At 40.4% G+C, this 15,714-nt stretch overlaps 1 protein-coding gene across 5 annotated transcripts in view; it reads left to right on the forward strand.

Annotated features, from left to right (window-relative positions):
* Positions 1-15,714, forward strand: part of LOC102295795 (diacylglycerol kinase beta) — a 165,060-nt gene that overhangs the window by 27,910 nt on the left and 121,436 nt on the right. For 3 of the 5 annotated variants that reach the window (XM_042225277.1, XM_005933423.2, XM_042225279.1), the window contains exons 3-4: positions 1,678-1,754; positions 15,391-15,411. In XM_042225277.1, the coding sequence (XP_042081211.1) occupies positions 1,678-1,754; positions 15,391-15,411 (98 nt within the window). The remainder of the gene's footprint in view (positions 1-1,677; positions 1,755-15,390; positions 15,412-15,714) is intronic. The other 2 variants (XM_042225278.1, XM_005933425.2) reach the window with 1 other exon arrangement.

The raw sequence follows: 15,714 nt of genomic DNA on the forward strand, positions 1-15,714 counted from the left end.
TTAATGAGTTTTTTGGGTTCATTGAGAACATGGTTGTTGTTCAATAATAAAATTATTCCTCAAAAATACAACTTGCCTAATAATTCTGCACTCCCTGTAAATGTCATGATGGGAGGTAATGAGTTTTACTGGTTAACCTGCAAAATTCACCATTCTTTTGTTAGAAACCGTTTATGACATGTCTAGTGAATTACTCACACAGTGCAACTTACCCTACTGTAGCACACAGTTAGTGTTTGGCAGAGATATGGTGAATATGTATGGAGTTGGAGACGCAGTGGAGGGATTTGCATATATATCCATGCATACTCATTTAGAAAATAAACTCTTTAAGGCAGGAAGAGTTATTCCCATGGAAGAAACTTAATGACACATTACAGAGGAGGAACTTGCATGTTTTTAGAAACAATGCACTTTCTTACACTTAACATGTGGAAGTAGCACAGTGGATTAATGAAGCCACCTACACACACACACACACACACACACAAAAACCCACCCTCCAAGCCCTCCTTTTTTCTTGCTGCGTCTGTGCTCCAGCAGGGTTTTTGACCTTGGCTGCCTTAGAGAAAAAATGTAGCGAGGAATACAATGATTTGAATGGGTGAGTGAACATTTTTGACAATATAGTGTATCAAAAATATTTTTGGCTGCTCTCTTGTTATCAAAAGCTCCAGATACTTTAATTTGGCAAGAATTTACCCCCTGTGCCTTTTGTGATACAGCTGCAAAGGGATTTGTGTCTCCTCACTAGATCGGGTATTTTAACCCACGTCTCACATTACCTGAGACTGTATCCTCATTCTCTGCATTTGTCTCCTTGTGTCACTCTAATCACGGCAGATATAGGAAACACTTCCATACTTCCATAACACTTTTTTCTTTCTTTTTTTTGCCTGTCCCGTTTGGCTCTTTTGCCATCAGAATTATTGTCTAAAGGCAAAGAAAGATGCCCAACAGATTTACTTCCATAACTCTAAGATTACCAGTGAAACCAGGCCTGGAGCAGATGGTAAATGGACTGATTCTTATGTAGCACTTTTTTACTCTCACGGAGTACTCAAAGCGCTGTATAAAACATGCCTAATTCATCCAATCACACCCACTTTATCTATACATAGTGCTTTCTAACGACATTCATACGCATTCATACTCTGATGGATGCATCGGAGAGCAAGTTCGGGTTAGTATCTTGCCCAAGGACACTTGACATGCAGACTGGAGGAGCCAGGGATCGAACCACCAACCTTCCGATCAGTAGGTGACCTGCTCTACCTCCTGAGCTACAGCCACCCTGTTGTGTATGTGTTGCGGTGATGGTGGTCCTGTGGTTTTCATGCACACATGTATATTTGGTCTTTCTAATTATTTGACAGATGGCTGTGGGATGAGGTCAGTATTCTGCACAAAGGCATTTAGTGTGTGCGTATAAAGGATTTGCATCAAAAAGTGAGAACTACGCAATGTCCCTTTCCCCTTTTAACAGGCTGACTCACCAGCTTAACTGATCCAGAGCGCCTTCTTACAGATGAGAGTGTTTATCTGGGAATTTATTTATGAGTTGTATCATGTTTATTTATTTTTTGTATCCTCATTTTGGCTAAGATGTATGTGAGTCAAAGTAAAATACATTGCTCTGTGTGGAGTGTTTACTCAGTTTTTCTCTTGCCTCTTCAGACTCCACAAAGAAGCTGAAGGATGTGCTGGAGGAGTTTCATGGTGGAGGAGTCCTTTCCAAATACAATCCAGAGCAGGTGTGTCTGCAGCACAATTCCCTGCTCCATTATTCTTCTTGCACTTTGATCTTTTTGTCCCTTTCTGCTTGATATTCTGACTCTTTCCTGCACACTAACAAAAACAGAATCAGCCTCATTATTGAGGTGCTTGTTAAGTTCCTCTAACTCAGGGTGCTATGAGTCTTCGAAATGCTTAGTCAGCCCCAAATTTAGGATGATTATCTGTGTTTAAACACAGCCCGAAATTCATCACTACCTGCCACCTGATGTCAGCAGATCAGCTCCCAGCTGTATTGTAGACTCCTGTGTCTGCGGCTTTTGGTGGAAAAATGTTTATATCATCGTCTGGGCTTTGAACAGCACTACTATATTTCTTAGGCAGTGGCGTGTCTAGAAAATTTTTGTTGGGGGGGCCAGGTAGGGGCACAGATTTGGAGAAGGGTGACAGATGTAATTGGCAGATAATGTTAAAAAAAAATTCTACCAACCGTTAGGTTGTAAAGTTTTTAGATACTGCGTTGATAAAGTACAAGAGATACAATCAGTGCTTTGTCAGTGTTTATTCAGCATTCAAGGACAGCAATATTTGCATAGTATTTTTACTGACATATAGTGCACATATGTTTTGGGCAAAAACATTTTTGAATATTAAAATTTTTATAACATTTTTAACAATTAGCCAATGCCAATGCAAAACTTTATCTGCCTATTAAAAAAAAGAAGACAATCTTCTCACAAACTGGTGTTTGATTTTGAAACAGGAAAAAAGTGGGGAAACAAATGAAAAGACTAACATTTGAATAAAACCTGAAAGCAAGTAAATACTTTCTATGCTGCCTTATGGTAAACTATGGTAATATTGATGTATAAAGAACAACACTGGCTGATGATAAATACAGTCAGCTGGCATGGTGACACTGCCAGTATTAACCCGCAGAGCTGGACTGGGACAAAAAAATCGAGCATTTTCACTACAGACCAGCCCACCAGGTATTAAAGCTATAAAGCCTTTGAATGAAAACAAATGTTGTTGTGACAGTGATGTACGCTGTCTTTTTGGTATATGTATGATTTCTATACATTTTACGTCAGATAAAAACTTTGGTCGTAAGATTCAGATAATTATTTAATAAAAGCTAGATATTTTAAATGAGAATAAGAAAGAAAAGTATTTCTTTGTGCCCACCTTTCCCTGTTAATGCCCTACCTGGCCCCCCTGGCAAAACTTTCCTAGACCCGCCCCTGCACAGTTACCAGCTGTCAGCTACATAAAAAAAGGATCCTGGTGTTATTTGTCTCTCAGAAACTGTTCATAACTTCCCTTCAACTCATTCATGTCACCTAAAAGGTAAACCTGTTTCTTCATCACCTGTTCAGCTCTGATGATTCAGTAAGGACATCTCCTGGTTTCATCTTCATGTTTCCCTCTCACCAGATAACCATATCATGACCAGCAGCTTTACAGCTGTGGCTCCAGCAAACATCAGCTGATACTAGAAAGTAATATTAAATAAATTCTAACAACAGCTGATCAAGCTTAAACGTGCTGCTGTTGTTTAGCGCGACATCCGCTGGTTTCCTCTTTCTGGCGCAAAGTGGGCGATAAACAAGAGAGCCGATCAGCTGATCATTGATCAGTTTCATGATTGAAGTAGCAACAGGAGATGGAGGGGGAAGAATGAGAGAAGAAGAGGCAGCTGCAGCGTGAAGACAGAATAACTCCAGCTTCTTTTCTTTCATTCTAGCTGAAGTACGGGACAAACTGTGTTCCTTTTCAGCTCAATACGAAACTCGTAATATTTTCTCTGAATACGGGACGATTCCATTTTTTACGGGACGGTTGGCAACTCTACTAACTAACCTTATGAATAAAATAAAGTTCACTATCAGTAACATCATAGCACCCACCCAGCTGTATAGAAACTCTGTCATGCTAGCTAGCACGCAGTACGAGTTATTGTAACTGACTGTAAAAAGTCAGCACAACGAAAACTCCACCTAAACTTGGTTTATATCTGACCCAGATACACTGCAGGTCATAACTTCTTACTTGAAGTTCAGTTCACCTGTTGCCTCGGGTCTCTCCTCCTCCTGCCTCCACTTTCCCTCATCCACCTGCTGGCCTCTGTGAAAGCTCCACCATAGCCACCACCAAACAACCAAGTTATTTTTACACATTGGCCAGCATCTGGCCAATCCACCACCTCTCACTGTTCATGCCTTTACAAAAAAAAAAAGTCATCAGCCCACCGGTATGCCCGATGGCCAGTCCAGCTATGTTAACCTGCAACCAAATGTTACAACTTGGATTATATCTTATAACTCATAACTCTTATGCTAGCTCCCCCAGTACTGTCTGAAATATTCGAGGGTTGCAATAATTCTTTAAGTGTTATTTTTTCCTTGGTATTCTAATTTCACCGAAGTTTACTAAACTCAACAAACTTAATATTACTTACCGGGACATTTATTCTGTCCTCATTTTCTTTCGCCGAAAAATTGTTTTCTGCAGTGCCGTCTTTCCTGCTTGGCTCTCCTACCTTTGCTAATGTGATGCTCATAGTGCAGAAGCCAATGCTGCATTCACGTACACTCGAATATCTAGGCTTTATTGTGGAAACATAATTGTACATTTGATATTTGATTGAATTTTATTGTTTTAGCTTCGGGGTGGCACCTGGGGTGGCCAGTCTGGTGGGGGCGGGGCGGGGGGAGGGGCAGGCCACCCCGCTGCACACGCCACTGTTCTTAGGATTAAGTCACATTTCTTTGTTCACTGAGTTATTGCCCAGCATCAGTGTTGGGGCGTAACGGAATGCATGTACGCGTGTTCTGCGAATCCATACTCTGACGGGTAAAGTTAAGTGTTAAACATTAAAGTTGCAGAGCAGGAACAGATGGCTTGTTTAGATGGGCATGTTCTTTTTAGTGAATTCTCTCTAAAAGGAACAGCATCTAAGCAGAAGCACAAGACTTCTGGAACAGTTTATATGAGAACGCACAGCACCATGTTTGGCAAAAACCAAACACAGTGTAAACACCTCACACCAGCTGTCAATCACGGTGATGGAGAGGTGATGATTTGGGTTTGTTTTGCAGCCACAGAACCTGGTCACTTTGCAGTTATTAAGTTAATGATGAATCCTCTGTGTACCAACGTATTCTAAAGTCTAATGTAAAGCCATCTGTCCCACAACTAAAGCTTGGCTGAAACTGGGTTATGCAAACACACCAGAAATCAACAGCAGAACGATTGAAAAGGAAAAGAATTGAAGCTTTAAAACAAACAGCCAAAGTCCGGACCTCAATCTGACTTAAGTGCTGTGGCAGAACGGGCCAGAATTCCCATTCTGGACTGATAAAGTTATACAAGAACAGTCATGGCAAAGGTGTTCTACAGGCTACTGAATCATGACTTGTACTTTAATGATGCTGTACTGTAATCATAAGTGATGGAAGCACATAGACTGATGGTTCAACCGATGAACAGCAGAAGGCAGCTCCATAAGAACATGTTTATAGGTACTAAAGAACCCAGAATACAGGTTTTATAACTCATTTACCTGATATGCACAGAAGACGATAACAGGTTACAGGTTGTTGTATTTCAGCTGCACATCACCGGGCCATGAGCTGTCTTGAATAATAAACTGTAACTATACAAAGGAATAACATTTAGGCTTTAATTTATCAATGCTATAATGTCATAATCAGCCGATCTGTATATATTTGGAGATAGTACTTCCACTTACATCAGAATTTGTACACATACAAAGTATCAAATCTTCCTTTGGCTGCTCCCTTTAGGAGCCACCACAGCAGATCATGTGCCTCCATCTCACCTTATCCCCAGCATCCTCTTCTGTCATACAAACCTGTGGCCTCTGTATGTCCTGTCACACCAACCCTCTGCATGTCACAAGACGTCTCATACACAAAAAGCATGTTAAGAATAAATGTACTTTTACATACGTGGTTATAACAGTTAGATTTTTTTAGGCGAACTATTAAAACCTTACAGACTTCAAACTAATGTCAGAAAATTGGCATATTGTAGAAATAACATTTGAAGTGTCATTTAAAGTTTTAAAATGGCACATTAAAACCTTTAAATGGGTTTACACAACACATGGCATATGTTTTATGTGGTATGCTATTTGTTCCTTTATAAAAATTGCACATGAGACAACTTATGAGAACCAGTAGTTCATTTCTTAAGCCACTCTGAAAAGTCACAATGCCTTCTCATGTTCAAAGCAATTGAGACAGGAGTAGTTGAGTGGATGGATGAGCTGACAAAACACTTTGTGTTTGCTTCAGACACATGACCAGTAAGCTCATGCTGGTCAGAATTTAATCATTTGTGCACAACGTCTTGATCCATGCTGAATCACCCAGTTAAGTAAATCCCAACAGGTTGATTCTGTTCCCCCGGATGTAGTATTTTCAGTGGGAGAAACTGAATGAGCGACGAAACGTCTCTCCCAACAGAATCAAACTTTTGGGATTTGTGCACAACGTTCACCTAAACGAGTCTTCACCCAAATTGTACTCAATTTCACATTTGTCGTTTTTGCGTTGAGATAAACTGTGAACAGGATGAGTGTCACGGTTGACGATGGCCAACCGTGGGGAAGGTGAGGGAAGGAGGACCCAGGCGCGGAGCTCTGTGTATAAGCAGTGCGTTTATTTACAGTGTATGGAACCAAACAACAATAAATCCCCGTGCTTTCCCCAGACTCCCGTGTCGTGTCCTCCTTGTGCTCTCTGCTCCCGTGTGTCTGCACTCCCGGTGCTCGCTGCTCTTCAGGCTTCCCACGCTCCTCCTGCAGGAAACGATAGCGGCAGCTGTCAGGACACTTAACTATAGCAGGCATGCACTCAAAGACTAAACCTAAACTGGATGACTAACATGGAGTCTCACGCAATGATCCCACGTCGGTGGGAGCTCCAAAACTCTCCTAAGTAGCTCCCCGACCAGCCCTGATCAGCAGCAGGTGTGTGGCAGGAGCTTCGGGTGTGGCCAGTCCCCTAGCAGGGCCACACCCACCAGACCTGAAGGCGCCTGTAAACCGGTGTTCGCAGAAACACCTGCATCCGTACACACACACACATATGTGCAAGCATGGAGAAGAGGGGCAGCAACACCAAAAATACATATAATATAACATAAGTCCATAACTGCTCGGGGACCCTGACAATGAGTCACTACGTCACTGACATTCTGTTTATATATTTTTGTACGATGGTCTTTTTTGGTCTTTTGTTTTTACAAAAAGCCTCTAATCGTAAAAAAGCACAATTAGAGCTCCAGTGTAAAGAATTATTTTTGTGCCTGTATTCTGAAATAAATCTTAACAAAAGCTTTGTCATAATATTAAAGGGTTAGTTGTTATTGTTGTTCGTGATCTCCTATTCTTATGCATCAGACAGCTATTTAGGTTAGAGTCATGGTTTAACATTTCATATGGCTTAGGGCTAATTTTATACGTCGGAGTGGAGGACTGGTGAAGGTAATCAACTGATGTTCATTAAATCTATGTTCTCATGTGATGTTCAGCCTCTCCCTGCCACCTTTATATTCTCATATGAGAGCCTCATTTTTCTTTCTTACTCTGTTCATTATCACCTCCACTTGGCTGTACGATTGTCCTCAGTATTTGCGATGACACAACTAACAGCCTGGCTGGACATTTGGCGCCACAGAACCAGACTTAATGTTCACGTGGGCTTTCTGAGACCCCGTTGTCACCTGGCGCCACCGTGACGACTCTAGCCCTGCATCTGCCATCCATCAGTGTGTGTGCGCTTATGCATGTGTGTCTGTGCGTGTGCACATAACCCCCAATGAGTCATCGCTGCATCAAGCTAGCTGTTGTGGAATCCACTCAGGAAGTAGACCTTTCTTTCTTCCCACTCACTCATTGTTTTTATTGAGCTTTTATTTTTAGCCAAAGTGTGGTCCAGAATTTTTACAATGATAATAATAATGAAAAATGACTGGCACATGGAGCTGTCGGTGTTGTTGGGTTTTCTCCAATTTAGCAAACAAATAAATATCGCCCTATCATTCTCAGTGACTGATGAGTGACTGAGAAACAAAGACTGAACATCACACCCACAGATTTCTTTTAACAACAGGCACAGTCTCTATAAGCATCTGTCATGACAGTGTGGGAGTGATGCCTTTTGCCTTTGCTCTATGCACTTTGTTTGTTGGCCAAGGTTTCAATGAAACAGTGCAAATGTTTGGAGAGCTGTTTTTGAGACATGCGAATTATTTATGTGCTTAAAATGTTTAAGTTGGGTGTGCACTTCATGATTGTCAGGTTGATGTGATTTGGATGTGCTGGCTGATCAAACCCAGACAGACTGGGTCACTTCCAGCTGGGCTTAGTTGGTGTTGACAGCTTGTAGAAAGTGTTATCTTTATTTTTAGGAACCAGTCATTGTTGCCTGTTCTCACTATGTTTTTGAAAAATATATCTAATATTTGTGATTTACAGAGTGTTCACAGAGTGTTTCCCCTGTGCCTCTGTGTGTGTTCATAGGTGACTCTAAATTGGCTGTAGGTGTGAATGTTCTTCTACAGCAGCGGTCCCCAACCCCCGGGCCACGGACCGGTACCGGTCCTTGAGTCGTTTGCTACCGGGCCGCGAGAGTTGAGGCTCGGGTGTGAAATTTATGGTTTTGAGGGTTTTTATCATTAACTCGGTTTCCCTGGGTCTTTTCCCGTGTTGTAGGAGTGTTTTATTTTGAAAGTAATATTTACACGTTACCATAGCGACCAGAGTGCATTAAGGGGCAGAGAGGAGGATGTTACTCTCAGTGTTGTTGGCGCATTTCAGGAGGACGCTGCTAATAAAGTTACACAATTACACAGCGAATTCATGTTTATTATTATATTAACAAAATACCACAGTTTTTGTCTTGGTCGTATCATTTTATTTTGTTGTATTATCTGCAACACCTTAAAGGCCGGTCCGTGAAAATGTTGTCTGACATTAAACCGGTCCATGGCGCCAAGGTTGAGGACCGCTGTTCTACAGCCAGTAAAATAAGTACTGAGTATTGAACATGGCACCAATTTTCTAAGGAAATATATTTCTAAAGCTCCTTGACATCTCACCAGATTTTGGTAACAACCCATCCAAACCACTCATGCAAAGAAATCAAACCATAGATGTCCATAACTTATGTGCAATAATCAGAAATGACACAGGGAAAAAGTATTGAATACGTGAAAAAAGCATGGAAATCAAGACACCATACACTATCAATTAGAAATTAATTAGAAAAAAATCTTGCAGTGCTAATTAATATCAGCTGGCTTAGTCCCAACTGATGGCCTATAAAAAGGTGTCTCATTACCAACGTATCACACAAGAAACATCTCACGATGGGTACAACCAATGAGCTCTCTCGAGACCTTTGCAACTTTAATGTTGCAAACATAATAATGAGATTGGTTACAGAAGAATTTAAACTACTAATAAATGAATATATGGTTTGATTTCTTTGCATGTGTGGATTGGATAGGTTGTTACTGACATCTGGTGAGAATTTCATGTCAATAGCACCTTTGGAAATATATTTACTTAAAAAACTGGTGATGTGTTCAGTACTTATTTTGCCTGCTGTATCTCTCTCTCTCTGTCAACTCTGTGTCAAACTGGCTACCTGTCCATGGTGGACTTTGGCTCCTGAGACCCTGAATCTGGTAAAGGAAATAGAAAGGAGTGGATGGATTTGTGGCCACTGTAAAGTCAGTTTTTTTCTTCCATGAGGAAGCTAGCTGGGGCTTTTCTCCAGTTCACAGAGGTGGTAAACTTTTATTGCAGGCAGTCTTTTATTTGTTATAAGTAGATATGAACAAATCCTGCTTTTGTGGTGCTCCTTTTTCCTCTGTTTAAGTGACTGCTTTAAGCAGCAGTATCAGGGTCTAGCAACTGTATCCAATCAAAGAACCACTCGCTATTCTTTTTTTAGATTCTATTTTTGGCATTTTAAGCCTTTATTTGACGGCACAGTGGAGAGAGTAGACAGGAAAGCTGTTCGAGAGAGTGTGATGGAATGACACGCAGGAAACGATCTGGGGCAGGCTCAAACCTAGCTCACTTTTTACTTTATGAAGATTTTTTAGCTGTTCTTGCAACTTTTAGTAGTTAACTTATAAAAGCACACCTTAGAATTTGCTTGTTTAGCACGCGCTAGTAGTTCTGGGGCAGGTTCTTCATTCATGCCTGGCCCAGCAGTTCTCTGCTCAGGTGCTTAGAGCTGATCAAAAATGATAGCTGTGGATGGAACAGTGATGCATAAGCAAAGTCAATCAAAGCATTTGACAGACGGGCTAAAAGAAGAAAAAAAAGAAGAAGATTAAATGGAGCATGTAAACGTGTCATTTGGGAGATATTTACAGATCAGCAGCCTTGAGCTCGCTCACACAGAGAACAGCCTGTAGTTACTCTTGGGAAAAAGTGTTTCCCAGAGGGATGAGAATTTTTGCAAATGCATCTGGAGGTACTTAGATTCAAAGCACTGTATCAACCTATGAAAAGCAGCTTTTTGTATGTCCTGATTTCATATAAAGTACGTTCTGTGGTATGTGTGCACATGAGCATATTTGACTGAATCTGCTGTGCTACACGATGGACACCGAATTAAAGCCTTGCAGTGTTTTTGGCCAAATAAGGAGAAGCGAGTGATATGAATAATGCCTGGCAGGATTTGGGAGCTCTCAGGGTTAGGTTAGCAGTGTTGAGCTGAGGGCGGATCCTTACCACTGTGTGCTCTTCTCCGATGGGCATCAGTTACAGCAGCTCCAAACCTGCAGAACAGAAGCATTTTAAAAGTGTGTCTGTCTTCAAAGTGAAAAGAATCAATTGTACTTTCTACTATTTTAGAACATACTAAATTCTGTACAACCTTAATATATTTGCTAGTTTTACTTGTATTTACTTTTTTGTTTATTATTATTAATATTATTATTATTATTATTATTATTATTATTATTATTATTATTATTATTATTATTATTATTATTATTATTATTATTGAAACAGAACTCTTAAACAACCCACTAAGAAGAATATGACAGACAGCTTTGGTAGTGATGGGAGCCCTTATAAGAGGTTATCAAAACGTTTTGAGTCCAGCTGCTATTTTTAGATCCCAATGCAGAAGTCCTGTTATGGACCCTTTGTACTTGTGCCTCTGTGAGGAGTGCTGGATCTCCTCGTGTGTGTCAAAATGGCGATCCTTCATTTTGATTTCCAGTTTTGGGAATAAAGTTGCCTGAAGACAAATCAAAAACAAACCAAAAAACACAGGCTTGCTTCCGGCCTCGTTCATTACCTGAAATTCTGCATCCAGGCTTGGAAACTATCGACTCATCTGAAAACTGTGGAAAACTGCCGAGGCTTCACTGGAGAACCAACTCATCATTAGTAATGATCCTTCACACAAAATTTGTGTCAGTTTGAAACAACATAATGTCTGCTCTCTGCACAAGTTTGAGGACCATTGTGAAATCGCAAAGCACAAGATCCCGACCCTGTCCCAACTAAACAATTGTCATAAAACCTTTTTTCTCTCCATTCTGAGGTGCAGACTCCTTAATTTGCAGTCTCAATTGCTGTTTTCTGATAGCACCTATGCTGGATTAGAGCCAAGTGTCACGGTGGAGTGTGTATGGAGGACCCAGGTGCGGACACAGGCGAAGGAACAGAATTAATACTAACAAATGGCGAGCCTTTATTTCGGCTGATATACATGAAACATAAATCAAAGCGAGAAAACAAACTAGACTGTGAAACTATGATTCAACTAAGACACTATGAACTGGGCTAGGATTTCTACAACAAGGGTAAGATCCACATACAACACAATGCTGAGCACACGAAGACTGAGGACTTTAATACACACATGAGGTGATCAGGGGAAGTGGAGACACATGAGGACACAGCTGACTCGAATGAAACAGGGGGGAGTAAAACTAACCACATGAACACAGAACACAAGACCCTTTTCAAAATAAAACAGGAAACATGGAGACTTACACATGACAACACAAGCTTAACAGACCTAAAACACATGACGGTCTAGACAAGGAACGACACACAGAAACCAAGGAGACAGCTGATAAGTAATCGTTAACCTAAACCTCCACTAAACCCGAAATAAGAATAACACACAAACTTATAATCACCAAACTAAAATGAGAACTTCAAAATTACAAAATAAGACCCAGAGACCCAGCCTGTGACATCAAGCTTGGTCGACAGCATGATCAACCTTTCAAGTACGGACACTCGTCATCACTGAACAACATTGTTTTAACTAATAGAAGTAGTTGACAACGCCCTGCGACAGACTGGCGACCTGTCCAGGGTGTACCCTGCCTCTCGCCCTATGACAGCTGGGATAGGCTCCAGCGCCCCCCGCGACCCTGAAAAGGATAAGCGGAAGCGAATGGATGGATGGATGGAAGTAGTTGACAACTCTCCAAGAAATACGCTAGTTTTTCCGTCTTATATAGGGTTTTTCAGCAGTACAGTATATATGAGTAAAATAACTATTATGAACAGATGATTCCTCAGATGCCTTGCCCAAATTCTAGACCAAGTGGTTTTGCTTTCAAAAAAAAAAAACGTGTAAAGATCAATAGACAGCATCCTGAAAACTCTTGAAAACAATCAGGCATTTTCAAAGGAGCTTGCAAAGAAAAGCGTCTGGACTTCTTTAAGTTGCTTGAAGACGTTTCACCTCTCATCCGAGAAGCTTCTTCAGTTCTAAGGTCAAATGGTGGAGAGTCCCAGATATAAACCTAGTGGGAGTTTCCCCCCACAGAGGGACAAAAGGACCCCCTGATGATCCTCTAATCGCCTGAGCCAAGGTGTGAAACTGGGTGTGGGTCCAAATCAGGCAGAGTTTCGGGTGTGTTCATTGTGAAACCTGGCCCCACCTTATCAGGCTCAGGCGATTTGCAAGCTCCTTTGACTACGATGACCTGGATGACTGAGAACCTTCACAGACAATCAGGCATTTTATCTTTTCTGCCCAATTTTTAACAATATCCTTGATAAACCTCTTCTACTTCTTTTTTTTTTTTTGATAAAATAACATTTCAACCCTTAGTTCTCAGTCATCTCATAAAGCTGCCAAAAACCGTCTGTCATGTTATTGTCCAGATTTTACACATATGTTACTGTATTAGACTATTGTAAGCCAAAATCTAGTTTATATATATTATATATATTATATCTTTGAAACATCTTTGTAACATCTTTGTAACATCTCCTTCATATCTTTGCAACGTTGTCCACTTGATTCACCTGCTTCAAAAAAAAATGTTTTGAAAATCAGTTTTACAACTAGAAGTCAGATAGATTTAAATCATCACTTCAGCTTGACTTGGAATTTGTTTTATAAGCACTGGTTGTGTACAAAAGCATCTTTAATTCTATATGTTGTCCACCAGATATACAAAACTGAAAACAAATTCTCTTTTAACTTGATAAATCATAGGGACGCCTACAGTAAACTTGGTGATCCATCCCTCCTCCACCTCAGTGCTGATCTGATCGCTAGACTTATAACTCTTATTTGTAATTTAACACTTTCTACATCCATTTTTTTTTTAAAAATATGGAAAGCTGCACAGGTCTTACTACTCGATAAAAGTAATGACCCTAGTCACTTAACTATGGAAGAGGGCCAGAGGGGCCGATGGCGTGATATGGCAGCCTCGCTTCTGTCAGTCTGCCCCAGGGCAGCTGTGGCTACAACCGTAGCTTGCCTCCACCAGTGTATGAATGTGAGAGTGAATGAATAGTGGAATTGTAAAGCACTTTGAGGGCCCCGAAAAGCGCTATATAAATGCAATCCATTATTATTATTATTATTAACTAATTACCACCCTATTTAAAACTGTTTAGTCCTAAAGCCCTAGATAATGGGCAATTAAAGTGTATAACATTTTACAGTAATAGCAGACAGGTTTTAGATCATGTCGCAGAACAATGCCTGCAGTGTGTATGTACGTAACAATAGTATGGAAACGCTTGATCATCAGTATTGTGCTGCACTTTTGATAGATCCATCAAAAACATTCAATTCAGTAGATTGTGGCATTTTATGAGAAAAAACACACAGGTAGATCTTTTTGGACTTCTTCTTTTCACCGTGTACACAAACAATGTTATCAGTGTTACCCAAAACTGTAATGTACATTTTTATGCAGACACTATTTTATATGCCACTGATTTGGCAAATCTATAGAAACAAGAAAATTACACCCAAAGATTGGATTTTTATATAAACATAAATCACTATACAATTTTGTCTGCATAAATAGGCAATTCTTTTCCTAGTCACCATTACACCTTACATGGAAAGGTGGGCTAGTACATGCTACTGGAGTGATTACAAAGTGTAGGCTGGGGCCACGAAGGTACTGCAGGTGGGCCACAGTAATAACATACCTGAATTTAAAAGTACTGAGAAGTATGTACACATACATATTTATATAAATGTATTTATATAAAATTGATTTAAAAATAGCAACAGGAGGTGATAGTTTGCGATGTTAATCATTAGTCTGGCTTAACTGTACAGCCCTTGTATTGTTTGTGTCCCAGCTGCAGGTGGGTCGTAAATTGGCTTTAACGCGTTGCATACGAGTGGGTAACATTTGCAACTGATAGCCAACAGTGTGGCCAGTGATGGCTGTCACTTTATCTTATCTTAGCCACTATTGGCTAATGTTTGGTTTATGTGTTTTTTTAAGGAAATACATCATTTTCTCCTGTATTTTGATAAGAATGAAGATTTAAGGCTCAGTGTGCCCCATGGGATTTTCTGGTATGGAAATTCCCATCCCTGGGAATGGCTGCCCTAGTGAATCAAGGAGCATTGCATGATGTTTATTTACAAGGCTCAACTGCAAAGATTGCCTGCATACCTCTGTTCCTTGACTGAATTTAAACATAGTACTTAAAATATCAGATCACAGGACCCCTTAACATTAGCTGTACCTCACACTCACACTGAACTTGGAAAATCTTGATTTAAATCCTTTGCTGTTACTTAGTTAGTTAAAAGTTGCAAAAACTATGAAACTTGACTATCTGATTTCACTGGAAAATTTTAAAGAGTTGAAAGACTTTTTCTTTTTTGTGATCACGTATGATTTGTTTTATTACATAGCTGGGTGTCTTTTTTCTGTATACATGTCTCTCTTAAAAACAGATCTTGACCTCAATGAGACTACCTGTTAAGAAGCTTGTTAATGCAAACTTAAAAATGTAATGTTTTCATTTGATGAGTAGTACAAAAGCTGATTATATAGTTATTTTTACAACCATTTTTTTCTAAAAAATGCCATTGTCACTCGCACAAACTCTGCCCATGGTTGCCGTGACCTTTTCCAGTAGACCATACCTCCTTTTGTCATTTTTTCAGCCTGACTTCCTGCTTGATGGTACACCAATGTTGCCAAAGTTGTCCTAGTCAGAAAGCATCACTACCATCGCCACTGAAGATTCACACGAACAAGCTAATTCCTTTTCTTCTTTTACCCACTCCTCCCTCACTCTTCCTCCTTCCTCCCTACCTTTCTCCCCATTTCCTCTTTATTGTTCCAAATGTTAAACAGAAGCAAGACGTTCTCAACCAAGTAAGCCTCAGCCCGGTGGGCTCTGCATGCTGTGTGGTGTCTGTGTCAGCAGACTGCATGCACATTCTGTCCACTAACATAACAATACCACGCCCTTACCGCTGCAGATGATCTGTTACACAGCCAGGGGAAAAGGCCATGGGGCTGTTGAGTTCAGTGCTAGTATGTACCCATCATATTGCTGTATCAGGGGAAGCTGTGTGTGTGTGTGTGTGTGTGTGTGTGTGTATTAACATAACACAACATAACATTTCTGTATTCAGCAATGTGACTATTACATGTTTTACTGTGTATATTTTTTGT

The sequence above is a fragment of the Haplochromis burtoni genome, unplaced genomic scaffold (genome assembly GCF_018398535.1).
Source record: "Haplochromis burtoni strain Fernald_Lab_line unplaced genomic scaffold, NCSU_Asbu1 Contig_165, whole genome shotgun sequence".
Taxonomy (NCBI): domain Eukaryota; kingdom Metazoa; phylum Chordata; class Actinopteri; order Cichliformes; family Cichlidae; genus Haplochromis; species Haplochromis burtoni.